This window comes from Nothobranchius furzeri, chromosome 5 (assembly GCF_043380555.1).
Source record: "Nothobranchius furzeri strain GRZ-AD chromosome 5, NfurGRZ-RIMD1, whole genome shotgun sequence".
NCBI lineage: Eukaryota > Metazoa > Chordata > Actinopteri > Cyprinodontiformes > Nothobranchiidae > Nothobranchius > Nothobranchius furzeri.
In genome coordinates, this window is record NC_091745.1 from 9,056,904 (window position 1) to 9,072,494 (window position 15,591).

At 44.8% G+C, this 15,591-nt stretch overlaps 1 protein-coding gene across 1 annotated transcript in view; it reads right to left on the bottom strand.

The window, feature by feature from the left end:
• Positions 1 to 14,986, bottom strand: part of LOC107372909 (zinc finger protein 271-like) — a 34,112-nt gene extending 19,126 nt beyond the window's left edge. Inside the window, exon 1 of the mRNA XM_070551378.1 lies at positions 14,718 to 14,986. Coding sequence (XP_070407479.1) covers positions 14,718 to 14,889 — 172 coding nt within the window. The 5' untranslated portion in view covers positions 14,890 to 14,986. The remainder of the gene's footprint in view (positions 1 to 14,717) is intronic.
• Positions 14,987 to 15,591: the final 605 nt, after the last annotated feature.

Genomic DNA, 15,591 nt, shown 5'->3' on the forward strand with positions numbered 1-15,591 from the left:
AATCCACTGACTGCCTTTTCTTCCTTATTTTCTTTTTCCCATTTCTCACTTCTTTTGATCACAATTTTTGCTTTTCCCATATTTTTTATCCATTTTTAAATTTCTTTGTTTTTGATTTTCTTTTGTTATTTATTTATTGCAAGCCATATCGTCACCACAATATTATTATTACTTGTAGCACCACCTTAATGGAAACCAAGGTGCTGCTGAACACTATTTAAAAACATGGATAGACATCATGACAGCTAAAATAGAATTAAAAATAGCATTAAGTGCAATAAATAGATAAACACAAGTAAAAGTAATTCAAAGCAACGCAAAACAAAATAAAAAGTAAAAACACAAAAGCCAGTGTGAACAGTGTTGGGGGAAAGCAAACAAGTAAAATTGGGTTTTCTTACGAGACTTAAACATCTAAAGAGCTGGAGCTTGCTTTACTTCTAGAGGGAGCTCCCTCCAAAAGAATGGAGCCATTACTGAGAAGGCCCGGTATCCCTTTGATGTCAGTTTAGAGTGCAGGACTTCCAGCAATCCCTACCCAGCAGAGCGAAGGGCCCTAGAGGGGACACGCCTGTTGCAGCCAGATGGGGGGGAGCACTGCCCTGCAGAGCCCTGTTTACATAGAGGAGGATCCTAGTCCTAGTCAGAAATCTGACAGCAGAGTTTTGAACGAGTTGGAGCTGGGCAGTTGCAGCCTGACTCAATCCAGCATACAATACATTATAGTAGTCAAGGCATGACATGATAAAAGCATGTACCGCTGTTTCCAAATGGGCTCTATGAGAAGCTGTATCTTAAATTGCAGTCTCAAATTAAAAAAGCATGCCCGGACAACCATGTTTATTTCTGCATAGAGTTTAAGGGCCACATCCATGGGCGTTGCACCAGTGGAGAAAGTGGGTGTTTAAACTCATATTTTTCTAATGAGATTAAACACCCACACTTTTCCCGCAGTTTAGCTAAAAAACTTTACAATCAGTTTGGTCCCTCCGTGTTTCTCTGGCTGTTTGCCCTCTCCACTCCCTCTCCTGTTGCTAATTGAATTCAACACCTTTGTGCACCGGTGTTACATCAGTATTCTGGTCAGTTTTGTTGTTGAAACCCGTTTCCCCACCGGTCAAGTGGCAAAAATGCTTCCGCGGTATGCTCAATGCATACAATGCTCGACTTCCTGTCCAATTCCTTCCAATCCTACTGAGCATCTTTGGAAGTAGCTGAAACATGCCATCTGGAAAAGGTGCCGTTCAAACCTGTGACGACTGGAGCAGTTTGCTCATAATGGGTCAAAATACCTGGAGAGGTGTAGAAGTCTCATTAGCCGTTTTTACAAAATAATGCTGTCAATTTGACACAGTGTCATGGCAGCATCAGGGACCCTTAGGTCAGTTATATGTGGTCAGACAGTGGCAGTAATGTGGCGCAATCATGTCCTTTTTAGAAAAGATTAGGCAATGGCGGAATAAAGGGGTTATGGGGGCGGTCTCTGCAATGCTGCAGACTTCCATTTATCTTAGTTTATTATTTAATACGGTGGGTACGGAGAGCATTGTGACCCCCGTCAATTTTTCTTTCTCTGCTATATTGCAGCCAATTGTTAAAATCAATTAAATACATTTTTTCCCTGATTAATATACACATAGCACCCCACATTGACAGAAAAACTCAGAATTTTAGAAATGTCTGCAGTTACAGTGGGTCAAAAAAGTATTTAGTCAGCCACCGATTGTGCAAGTTCTCCCACTTAAAATGATGACAGAGGTCAGTAATTTACATCATAGGTACACTTCAACTGTGAGAGACAGAATGTGAAAAAAAAATCCATGAATTCACATGGCAGGATTTTTAAAGAATTTATTTGTAAATCAGGGTGGAAAATAAGTATTTGGTCACTTTAAACAAGGAAAATCTCTGGCTCTCACAGACCTGTAACGTCTTCTTTAAGAAGCTTTTCTGTCCTCCACTCGTTACCTGTATTAATGGCACCTGTTTGAACTCATTATCTGTACAAAGGACACCTGTCCACAGCCTCAAACAGTCAGACTCCAAACTCCACTATGGCCAAGAACAAAGAGCTTTCGAAGGACACCAGGAAAAGAATTGTAGACCTGCACCAGACTGGGAAAAGTGAATCTACAATAGGCAAGCAGCTTAGTGTGAAAAAATCAACTGTGGGAGCAATTATCAGAAAATGGAAGACATACAAGACCACTGATAATCTCCCTCGATCTGGGGCTCCACGCAAGATCTCATCCCGTGGGGTCAAAATGATCATGAGAACGGTGAGCAAGAATCCCAGAACCACACGGGGGGACCTGGTGAATGACCTGCAGAGAGCTGGGACCACAGTAACAAAGGTCACCATCAGTAGCACACTACAACGGCAGGAAATCAAATCCTGCAGTGCCAGACGTGTTCCGCTGCTGAAGCCAGTGCATGTCCAGGCCCGTCTGAAGTTTGCCAGAGAGCACATGGATGATTCAGCAGAGGATTGGGAGAATGTCATGTGGTCAGATGAAACCAAAGTAGAACTTTTTGGTACAAACTCAACTCGTCGTGTTTGGAGGAAGAAGAATACTGAGTTGCATCCCAAGAACACCATACCTACTGTGAAGCATGGGGGTGGGAACATCATGCTTTGGGGCTATTTTTCTGCTAAGGGGACAGGACGACTGATCCGTGTTAAGGAAAGAATGAATGGGGTCATGTATCGTGAGATTCTGAGCCAAAACCTCCTTCCATCAGTGAGAGCTTCAGGGTTCCCACTCTTTTCTTGAAATTATTTTCCAGGACTTTTCCAGGACATTTTCAAGACTTTTTCAGTGTACAAGTCATGTTATCATAACTACGGTTTGCCGATATCCCGATATATTTAGAAACATATATGATATTGTACCTACCTATAGAGCTCCGGGAGTTGACGTCACTTCTCCCGGCATGCAACAGTTCAAATCGAAACGGCGCCACATTGGCATGCAGAAGCCGGCAGCTGGACTATTTGTTTTTGTCAGAAAACTCAATCAAACGGGAAATATGGTAGATTCCTGTTGTGCCCCAGGATGCAGAACAGACACGGACGACATAAGGAATGAGCCATCTACAGGACTCCCCAAGATCCGGAGCGCCGCAAACGTTGGATCATTGTAAAAAAACGCGCTAGTGACCAGGCTAAAATGAAGCTGTGGGATCCCGAGAGTAAAGGATTTCACTTATGCAGCGACCGCTTCATATCAGGTACTTAAACCAACGTTTCCTCAACTGTGTATGGTATTTATTTTAAATGCTTTTATTACGATTCTTAGTGGGCTTCCTAAACTTGTTTTGGCGTGGCTTTTTCTGTCTTATTACTCATAGCAGCAAGTAAACGTCACGTAAAACGTTGCCTCGTGAGTTCTGCTTGCTGCCGTTTCCGTGTTTTATGATGACAGCAATTAACCGGCTAAGCTGTATTTAATTTTTAAGCAATGGTTGATCAATTGTCAGATCACACATAAAAAGCACTTTGGATTGCTATTATCTGTCTCACCGAGACTACTTACGTGTAAATCTGTTATTTGTCCGTCCATCCATCCATTTTCATCCGCGTATCCGGAGTCGGGTTGCGGGGGCAGTAGCGTGACTTCCCTCTCCCCAGCCGCTGGAGCCAGCTCCTCCGGGTAAATCCCAAGGGGTTCCCCGGTCAGGTCCGGTGTTGTGCCTGTAAGAAGTCCGCTCCGACAGCTTCTGGCGTCGGAGCGGGCAGTAGAGTCGAGAGTCCCAGACCTTCTCCCCAGCTCCTCCGGCCGGGGGAATCCCAAGGGGTTCCCCGTTCAGGTCCGGTGTTGTGCTGATAAGAAGTCCGCTCCGACAGCTTCTGGCGTTTTTAAAAAGTATCCCAGGGGCACGGTAAGGGTCGGAGATGTTTAGTCTATTTAATTTCTGACTATATAAAACGATTTCTTCTGTTTTAAAGTGTGAAGTAAACTCCGACGAAGTAAAATCCAAGCGGATCCCGTTCATGTTCATGGTTACATCCGTGTTTGTTTACCTTTTTTGCATGCCAAAATGGCGTCCACTATCTGAGAGTCACGTGGGGTCCGGAGCTCTATACCGTTATTTTGAGAATATAGTTGTGGAAAGATTTTTGTCTTTCACAATCCCACCTGCTTTCCTCTACTTACAATGCAACACAACTAAAACAGAAGTTATTCTCTACTTTAGTTCATACCAGAGATGTGACATTGTGGCATCATCAAGTCATCTCGTTGTCATGTTTTTGATATGCTCAGCAACTGAACCAGGTTAATTCACTGTGCTGATTGAAATCGTCGTCATCTTCCTCCGCTTATCCGGGTCCGGGTCGCGGGGGCAGCATCCCAACTAGGGAGCTCCAGACCGTCCTCTCCCCGGCCACCTCCACCAGCTCCTCCGGCAGGACCCCAAGGCGTTCCCGGACCAGATTGGAGACGTAACCTCTCCAACGTGTCCTGGGTCGACCCGGGGGCCTCCTGCCGGCAGGACATGCCCGAAACTCCTCCGCAGGGAGGCGTCCAGGAGGCATCCTGACCAGATGCCCAAACCACCTCAACTGACTCCTTTCGATCCGGAGGCGCAACAGTTCTACTCCGAGTCCCTCCCGAATGTACGAGCTCCTCACCCTATCTCTAAGGCTGAGCCCGACCACTCTACGGAGGAAACTCATTTCGGCCACTTGTATCCGCGATCTCGTTCTTTCGTTTATTACCCAAAGCTCATGACCATAGGTGAGGATTGGGACGTAGATTGACCGGTAAATCGAGAGCCTGGCTTTCTGGCTCAGCTCCCTCTTCACCACGACAGATCGGCTCAACGTCCGCATCACTGCAGATGCTGAACCAATCCGCCTGTCGATCTCCCGATCCCTCCTACCCTCACTTGTGAACAAAACCCCAAGATACTTAAACTCCTCCACTTGAGGTAGGACCTCTCTCCCGACCTGGAGTTGGCAAGCCACCCTTTTCCGGTTGAGAACCATGGTCTCAGATTTGGAGGTGCTGATCCTCATCCCAGCCGCTTCACACTCGGCCGCGAACCTACCCAGCAAGAGCTGAAGGTCAGAGCTGGATGAAGCTAGGAGGATCACATCATCCGCAAAAAGCAAAGACAAGATTCTCCTGCCACCAAACTTGACACACTCCACACCATGGCTGCGCCTAGAAATTCTGTCCATAAAGGTAATGAACAGAACCGGTGACAAAGGGCAGCCCTGGCGGAGTCCAACCCTCACCGGGAACAGGTCCAACTTACTACCAGCTATGTGGACCTAACTTACGCTCCTCTGGTAAAGGGACTGAATGGTCCTTAACAGTAATCCACCCACCCCATACTCCTGGAGCGTCCCCCACAGAGAGCCCCTGGGGACACGGTCATAAGCCTTCTCCAAATCCACAAAACATATGTGGATTGGTTGGGCAAACTCCCATGCCCCCTCCATCACCCTTGCAAGGGTATAGAGCTGGTCCACAGTTCCACGGCCAGGACGAAAACCACACTGCTCCTCCTCAATCTAAGATTCATCTATCGATCGGACCCTCCTCTCCAGTACCTTGGAGTAGACTTTTCCAGGGAGGCTTAGGAGTGTGATCCCCCTATAGTTGGAACACACCCTCAGGTCACCCTTCTAAAAGATGGGGACCACCACCCCAGTCTGCCACTCCACAGGAACTGCCCCTGATTACCACGCAATGTTGCAGAGACTTGTCAACCACGACAGCCCTACAACATCCATAGCCTTGAGATACCGAGGACGAATCTCATCCACCCCGGGGCTCTGCCGCTGTGTAGTTGTTTGACTACCTCAGCAACTTCTGCCCCTGAGATTGGACAGTCCATCTCCAGGTCTCCTGGCTCTGTTTCCTCCTCGGAATGCGCATAGGAGGGATTGAGGAGCTCCTCTAAGTATTCCTTCCAAAGTCCAACTATAGCCCCAGTTGACGTCAGCAGCTCCCCATCCTCACTGTAAACAGTGTGAGCGAGTTGCTGCCTTCCTCTCCTGAGGCGCCGGACAGTTTGCCAGAACCTCTTTGGAGCCGATCGATAGTCTTTCTCCATGGCCTCACCAAACTCCTCCCACGCCCGAGATTTTGCCTTGGCAACTGCCACTGCTGCACCCCGCTTGGATATCCGGAACCTGTCTGCTGTCTCCGGAGACCCACAGACCAGCCACGCCTTGTAGACCTCCTTCTTCAGCCTGACGGCTCCCCGAACCTCTGGTGTCCACCAGCGGGTACGGGGGTTGCCACCATGACTGGCACCGGCCACCTTGCGACCACAGCTAACAGCAGCCGCCTCAACAATCGCAGAGTGGAACAAGGCCCACTCGGAGTCAATGTCCCCCACTGCTCTCAGGACGTGGTCAAAGCTCTGCCGGAGATGGGAGTTGAAGACCGTCTTGACAGGTTCTTCTGCCAGGCGTTCCCAGCAGACACTCACTATGCGTATGGGTCTGCCAGGTCTATGTAGCATCTTCCCCTGCCATCTGATCAAACTCACCACCAGGTGGTGATCAGTTGACAGCTCCGCTCCTCTCTTCACTCGGGTGTCCAAAACATACGGCCGTAGGTCAGATGATAAGACTACAAAGTCTATCATCGACCTGCGACCTAGGCTGCCCTGGTACCAAGTGTACCGATGGGCATCCTTATGTTCGAACATGGTGTTCGTTATGGCCAAACTGCGGCTTGCACAGAAGTCCAATAATGAAACACCACTCGAGTTCAGATCAGGCGGGCCGTTCCTTCCAATCACACCCCTCCAGGTCATGCTGTCATTGCCCACGTGAGCATTGAAGTCCCCCAGTAGGTCTATGGAGTTCCCTGATGGAGCACTATCTAGCACTCATCCCAGGGACTCCAAAAAGGGTGGGTACTCTGAACTGATATTTAGCCCATAAGCGCAAACAACAGTCAGGACCCGTTCCCCGACCCGAAGGCGCAGGGAAGCTACCCTCTCGTCCCCCGGGGTAAACCCCAACACACAGGCAGAGAGTCTTGGGGCTAGCAAAAAGCCAGTTTTGAAAAGTTTTGAATTTGCACCGTCTTCCTGACATCACACTCTCCTGCCTAAGGACACAAAGACATATTTTGAAAGATTGTTACTGTTTATATTGACTGTTTATTCAATAAATTAGGCCTGCTTTTCAAACCTTAGCTCTTTCATATCTTTCAAATTCTATGTATTATACTTACTGTACACACCACATTACACTTTACTGCTTATTTCACATAGTTGGATGTTAAACTGCATTTTGTTGTTCCAGTATTGGTCATTTTAGGTTAGTCCAGTCATCCAGAAACAAGATTCAGGGTAGATGACTAGGCTAATATCTCCCGCTAACACCACAGACATATTGGACCTGAGAAATTTTTTTTTTTCTACCTCAGAGATAAGTACTTGTAGTTGTTTGCTACTTTTTTAGTCTGGACTGTACGTAGCATTACTATGATAAATATATAGTTACCACTTAAAATCATTCTAGTTATTAATTTAGCCGTGTTGAATTCAATTTAATTACGTTAACAAGTTTGTTCAAACGACCATGCCAGTCTTCAGTTCTCACTGCCTCCTGGCTGCGGTCTGTGTAGCTAGCTAAAAACAGTATGAACAGCTGAGGCTCTGTCCTCTGAGCACATACTTAGTATTTTTGATAGAATCAAATTCATGACATTTTTCTCATTCACATATTTTTGTTTCTGCTGTCGGACGATAGAACTAGTATGAATTACTGAGTGGAGCGCGGGTCCGGTAGACTACCTGCTATCCGTTGCTATCCTGAAGCTCTCGTCAGGTTCGCTCGTCTCAATGCAGAGTGAAAAAAACAAAAGCTCTCCGCTGCTCCTTTGTCACTCAACAGAGAGAAGGAGAAAAACCTCTCACTCTATAAACTGCAATAAAGCAATACTCGTGAACCGAGTCGCTACTTTTGGCCCTTCTTTGGGGAAATAAATCTAGGGGTGAAAAATCTGTAAATCTAGCAAAAAAGACAGTTAGAAAAACAGAAGTGGAACTGGAACTGAAGGGGAATATGCAATCTGATTGGTTGGAAGCATCATGTGGGGCACTGTGCCAGCTAGATGCAGAAATGAAAGGAGAAGCGCTGCAGCCCAATATTGCCCAATAATCCGTTTGTTTATCCACAAGGAGGGAAAATTATTTTCCAGGACAACTCAAAAATTTCCAGGACATTTTGCAATTCCCCCCATTTTCCATGTGTTTTCCATGACTGGAAAATTGGACTATCATTTTCCAGGTTTTCCAGGACGCGTGGGAACCCTGAGCTTTGAAAATAAAACGCGGCTGGGTCTTCCAACACGACAATGATCCCAAACACACCGCCCGGGCAACAAAGGAGTGGCTCCATAAGAAGCATTTGAAAGTCCTGGAGTGGCCTAGCCAGTCTCCAGACCTCAACCCCATAGAAAATCTGTGGAGGGAGTTGAAAGTCCGTTTTGCTCGGCGACAGCCCCAAAACATCACTGCTCTCAAGAAGATCTGCATGGAGGAATGGGCCAAAATACCAGCTACTGTGTGTGCAAACCTGGTAAAGACCTATAGTAATCGTTTGAACTCTGTTATTGCCAACAAAGGTTATGTTACAAAGTATTGAGTTGAATTTTTGTTATTGACCAAATACTTATTTTCCACGCAGATTTACAAATAAATTATTTAAAAATCCTGCCATGTGAATTCATGGATTTTTTTTCACATTCTGTCTCTCACAGTTGAAGTGTACCTATGATGAAAATTACTGACCTCTGTCATCATTTTAAGTGGGAGAACTTGCACAATCGGTGGCTGACTAAATACTTTTTTGCCCCACTGTATTTAAAAGAAAAACTGAAATTTCACACGGTCTTAAGTCCTTTGCTGTGCTTTCCATTTCTTCTGATCATCTTTGAGCTGGTCCTACATCTTCACTGGAGTCCAGCTGTGTTTGATTATATTGACTGGACTTGATTAGGAAAGCCACACACTTGTCTAAGACCTTACAGCTCACAATGCAGGTCAGAGCAAATGAGAATCATGAGGTCAAAGGAACTAAGAGACAGAATCGTGGCACAGATCTGGCCAAGGTTACAAAAAACTCTGCTGCACTCAAGGTTCCTAAGAGCACCGTAGCCTCCATAATCCTTAAATGTAAGAAGTTTGGAACGACCACAACCCTTCCTAAAGCAGGCTATCCGGCCAAATTGAGCTACCGGGGGAGAGTAGCCTTGGGGAGAAAGGTAAAGAAGAACCCAAAGATCACTGTGGCTGAACTCCAGAAATGCTGTCAGGAGATGGGAGAAAGTTGTAGAAAGTCATCCATCATTGCAGCCCTCCACCAGTCAGGGCGTTATGGCAGAGTGGCCCATCTGAAGCCTCTCTTGAATGCAAGACACATGAAAGCTTAGATTAAGTTTGCTAAAAGACACATGAAGGACCCTGAGATGGAAAGAAATAAGATTCTCTCTGGGAGTATGGGGTACCGGGCCCTTTGTATTAACGTGTTAGAGCTTGGTCCACATTGTTGGCAGTACGTTAGGCTCAGTCCCGGTGAGAGTTGGACTCCGCCATGGCTGCCCTTTGTCACCGATTCTGTTCATAACTTTTATAGACAGGATTTCTAGGCACTGGCAAGGTGTTGAAGGGATCTGTTTTGGTGGCTTTTGCAGATGACGTGGTCCTGACCTATTGGCTTCATCAGAACGTGATCTCCGGCTTTCACTGGAGCGATTCACAGATGAAAGTGAAGCGGGAGGGATGAGAATCATCTCCTTTAATCTGAGGCCATGGTCTTGTACTGGAAGAGGGTAGATTACTATGGCGTCAGAGGTGTGCCACAACCCGTGCACGCGGATTGGGTCCACATCGCGCGCGTGAACGGGACTCGCGAGTGAAAATATTCATGGCGAGAGGTCATTTGTGCACTGAGAGGGAGCCAACTGTGTCTGTGAGCGCACAAGGACATGCACAAGTGACAAACCTGCGTGCGCACGTTGCCAACGAGCACAAGGCAGAGGAAAAGGTACGCGCTCGGCAGCCTCTCTGCGCGCTCGGTTTCTGACTGCTCGCTCGGCTTTAAGGGGTTTTGGCACTCTGGAGGCGTGGCCTGTGGCAGATCTTCTCTGTCCTCTGATTGGTTAGTTTACCCCACACTTTACCCTCTACCTATCTATATAAAAAAGTCTGATATTCAGTAGTTGCTGTCATAGCTCAGCTGGGAGAGCGGGTGACTCTCCCCCTGGAGGATCCAGGTTTGAGTCCAGGCAAGGAAAATAGAGTAGATGTCATGTTATTTTTTCCTAATTCCTGTGATATTATTTTACAGTTGTGACCGTTCAACTGTCATTAAACGTCCGAATGTTTGCTGGGCAGTGTTTTAAAAAGTGCACATAAGCTAGATGGTTTTAACCATATAAAATTACATTTTTTTTGATACTGGAAAAATACATACTGAAATAAAACTACTGATTGAAAACTTTATGACTGTGGTTGTACAATATATGACTCACTAATACACTGCAAACTCCCTTAGAGTGGGGCTTCCAGAGAGAGAGAGAGAGAGAGAGAGAATTTGTATTCTGTCAAAGTTGTAATATTACTTCAGCCACTCTTGAGAGGAGACTCCAGGTAAAAATAGACTTGTGTGTGTAGGTATGTTCAAGTTTAAAAAGTTCTTGCCTTATTAATGTATTGTTTATTTTTTTCAGCATTTAATTCACAAATTATCCTTTCAAATAATTAATTGATGAGTTACATAATTGTCCATTTAGAATTGTTGAATGGACTGAGTCAAGTTTGGTGCACTTTATATATTTCAAAACATGTTTTTTTATTTTAATGATGCATATAAATAATTTAAAAGTTAATTTAATGAAATATTTCTATTTTTTCCATTACCTCACCCTTGTTTTTGACAAAAACGGGACCTTGCTGGATAATATCATGGAGAAACTATTTCTTCACAGTACTTGGCTCAGTGAGGATCTGTATACCAAAGGAGGAGATACTCAGAAATCTGTCTGCAGATTGTTACAACCCAGACTGGAAGTGGTGGGCTGTAATAAGAAAGGAGACCAAACAGAGGAGTGGGGGTTCAACAACTGATTTATTTAACCAAAGTAAGGATTTACTAAAGCAAGTTAGTGAACAGAAAATGGCCATCTCAAGGTTTTACTCGGATGTCCCTCAGCAGGGTGCAGCACTGTTGAAGGTCATCTGAATGAAAGCTTGATATGCAGTTTCTTTATGAAAGTGTGTAAATATACAGTGTGGTTGCCGTACATATGTTGAGGTTCTCAGACATCAGGCTTCTTTGCCCAGTTCTTCACTAGTGGGCTATTTTAAAAGTTGGTAAGGAGAAAAACCACAGCATATAGCTGATTGTTTACAAATACAAGGAGGGGAATAACAATCAAAAAGCTTGTGTTCTTGGACCAGATGAATGGAGCGCTCCACATGCACTCTCAGACATGTTATGGCTTCTGTTTCTATAACTTCACATGCAGACATTTGAGGTTTGCCAGAAAGGAAAGCTGGCCTGTACACTTTGCAGGGCACAATGTCATCAATGAAGAAACCCCTGTCTACCATGATGACCATCTCTAGTTGTAGCATTTTCAACACACAAGATTCCCAGGTTGGTCGCTGATAGTTCCAGCATACAGTGCTGAGACAAAGGTCACTGGCCTATGTGGCACAATCCAAATGAGCCTCTTCAGAGTGCAGTTGAACTTGAGGAAAATATATGACTCTGGAAGAGAGGGGAATATGGCCATTGACACCTCAGATCAGTGCAGTCAAGAATTACTGGTGTTTGGGTAGTCCTGAACGTGTTGTGATGCCCCCACCGTCTCATTGGGTTTTCATTTGTGTTTAATTGTGTTTTTCTTCTGTTGTAGGCAGCTCGTTAAGCAGCCTTGGAGGCACCTGGGCTCAGGGTGTGGTGCTGCCTACAAAGCCTACTGTTTTTCTGCTTTCACTGGGTCTCTCCTGTGTGGTGGAGAGTCCTCACTGGCCATTTTCTGTTCACTAACTTGCTTTAGTAAATCCTTACTTTGGTTAAATAAATCAGTTGTTGAACCCCCACTCCTCTGTCTGGTCTCCTTTCTTATTACAGCCCACCACTTCCAGTCTGGGTTGTAACAATCTGCAGACAGATTTCTGAGTATCTCCTCCTTTGGTATACAGATCCTCACTGAGCCAAGTAGTGTGAACAAATAGTTTCTCCATGATATTATCCAGCAAGGTCCCGTTTTTGTCAAAACAAGGGTGAGGTAATGAAAAAATAGAAATATTTCATTAAATTAACATTTAAATTATTTATATGCATCATTAAAATAAAAAAAAACATGTTTTGAAATATATAAAGTGCACCAAACTTGACTCAGTCCATTCAACAATTCTAAATGGACAATTATGTAACTCATCAATTAATTATTTGAAAGGATAATTTGTCAATTAAATGCTGAAAAAAATAAACAATACATTAATGAGGCAAGAACTTTTCTCTCTCTCTCTGGAAGCCCCACTCTAAGGGCCTTTGCAGTGTATTAGTGAGTCATATATTGTACAACCACAGTCATAAAGTTTTCAATCAGTAGTTTTATTTCAGTATGTATTTTTCCAGTATCACAAAAAATATAATTTTATATGGTTAAAACCATCTAGCTTATGTGCACTTTTTAAAATACTGCCCAGCAAACATTCGGACGTTTAATGACAGTTGAACAGTCACAACTGTAAAATAATATCACAGGAATTAGGAAAAAATAAGATAACATCTACATTATTTACCTTGCCCGGACTCGAACCTGGATCCTCCGGGGGGAGAGTCACCCGCTCTCCCAGCTGAGCTATGACAACAACTACTGAAAATCAGACTTTTTTATATGCATATACCTCTCATCATTTTGGTCCGACAGGAAGCTAATGGGCCAATGAGGTAGAGGGTAAAGTGCGGGCAAAACTAACCAATCAGAGGACAGAGAAGATCTGCCACAGGCCACGCCTCCAGAGTGCCAAAACCCCTTCACAGCCGAGCGAGCAGGAGTCAGAAACCGAGCGCGCACAGAGGCTGCCGAGCGCACATAGGCTGCCGAGCGCGCAGAGAGGCTGCCGCGCGCGCACGTTTTCCTCTGCCGTGTGCGCGTTGACAACGCGCGCACGCAGGTTTGTCACTTGAGCACATCCTTGTGCGCTCACAGACACAGTTTGCTCCCTCCCAGTGCACAAATGACCTCTCGCCATGTATATTTTCGCTCGCGAGTCCCGTTCACACGCGCGCTGTGGACCCAATCCGCGTGCACGGGTTGTGGCACGGGTCTGGTGCCATAGATTACTTTCTCCAGGTCAGGGACGTGGTCCTGCCTCAAGTGAAAGGAGTTTAAGTAACTCTGGGTCTTGTTCACAAATGAGGGAAAGATGGAGAGCAAGACTGATAGCTGAATTGGTTGCTGCATCTGCAGTGATGTGGGTGTTGTACCGGTCTGTTGTGGTAAAGAGAGCTGAACTGGTCGATCTACGTTCCTATCCTCACCTATGGTCAGGAGCTTTGGGTAGTGACTGAAAGAATGAGATTGCGGATGCAAGAGGCCAAAATTAGTTTTTTTTTTCTGCAGGGTGACTGGGCTCGCCCTTGGACATAGGGATCTATCATTTGGGAGGGGCTCAGAGTAGATTTGCTGCTCCTCTACATTAAGAAGTGCCAGTTGAGGTGTCTCGGGCATCTAGTTAGGATGTCTCCTAGACACCTTCCTGGTAAGGATTTCCGGGCACATCAAACCAAGAAGACACCCAAAGGAAAACACAGGACTTGCTGGAGGGACTATTTTTCTCGGCTGGCCAGGGAATGCCTTGGGATTCCCCCAGAAGAGCTGGCCAAAGTGACTGGGGAGAAAGAAGTCTGGGCATCCTCACTTAGGCTGGGCCTGCTTAGGCCCCTGTGACCTGAGTGGATAAGGCGAAGAAAATGAATGGATGGACATCTGCACAAATCTGATGCATCTAAAGATTCTTTGGAAAACAACAAACCTGCAAATGGACAAATAGACACACACTGTCCCTAAAATCCCTGTAACATTTTTTCTATTTTCTTTCTCTAAAGCTAACAAAGTTACAACTGGTAACAAAGATTCCCGACCAAGTATCAGAAATGAAGCCTTTAAACTGAAAAAATGAGTATAGGACTTTACCAAGATTCCATCCTCAGTAAACCTGCGTGAGTTTCATACCTATTCTGTGTAAATTAAGCTGTGGTTTCCAGCTGAGATCAATTCAAGAAGAATTAAGCAACCTTTAGTGTGTGTGTGTGTGTGTGTGTGTGTGTGTGTGTGTGTGTGTGCGTGTGTGTGTGTGTGTGTGTGTGTGTGTGTGTGTGTGTGTGTGTGTGTGTCCTCCGAAAGTAGGTAGTTTCACCCCTACATATAATCCATCTTTAATGTGGAAGCTCCCTTCACTTTAATCATATGATGCAAGTCAAAATGGAAAAAATATGAACCCGTAAATTGTCAAATAAGCACACGTGGCTGCTAAAATTCTTTAAATGTTTTTCTCTAAAGCAGAAAAACTTATGAGAACGTTTACCGACCACTTTCACCTCAATCGTGTCAGATAGCTTAAAAAAAACCTTAAACCTTATAAACATAAAACTGAGTACAAAACGTTCCTATTTGAGATTCTGTCCTCAGTAAACCCGCATTAGTCCCGCATGAGTTTCATACCTATTCTGTGTAAGTTGATCTGTGGTTTCCAGGTGAGATCCAGCAGTCTGCGCTGACGGTCGATCTCTTCCTCCAACTGAACGATGTTTCTTCTAAACTCTGTGAATATTTCTTCAGCAGCATCAGATAGTCGCTTGTTGATAAACTCTCTCAGAGACTGAGCTGACGACATTTTTACTGCAGAGACTCAAGATATTCACCTGACACTATAACAACAAGCTATCTCAGCGAACAGCTTGTTGTCTTCTTCTGTTAAGTTTAGCAGTCGGGAAGCCAACATAAAGGTACATTACTGACACCTACTGGAATGGAGTCAGGAAAGCTATATAACCCAGTAGCTCCCAATCTGGGAAGAGGGTCCCCACAATTTTGTCTGTGCTGAGGTTGTCAGGTTATAATGATATGGTAAAAAATAAACATTTAAAGAATCCCTATAATACACCCAATATTATAATCAAGGCTCTTTAAGAGTTATAATTATAAATTAGTATAAAGTTTGTAAATAATCACTTTTAAATAATTTAATTAAAAAAGGAATGCCCGGACAGCCATGTTTAATTCAATTCATCCATTTGCCACAAAGTGAAAAAGTTTTGGATTTAGTTTAAGTTGCATGAGTTGTGTTTGTATTTGCCATTTTACTGCTTAGTTTAAGTTGCATGAATTGTGTTATTGTTGACATGCTAATTTTGTCTTTTGAATGGTCTTTCCCTTTGCGGTACCTCCCAGAGACACTAATTTAAACAAATGGGAAAAGGTGTGGAATGCCCACAGGTGCAATGGACTCATAAAATGAGGTTTAAAAGGAACTGAGGAAAGAGTCCAGGAGAGCATGGCTGGGGCGGTCCACGATGGACGCGGTGGCGCCTCTGGA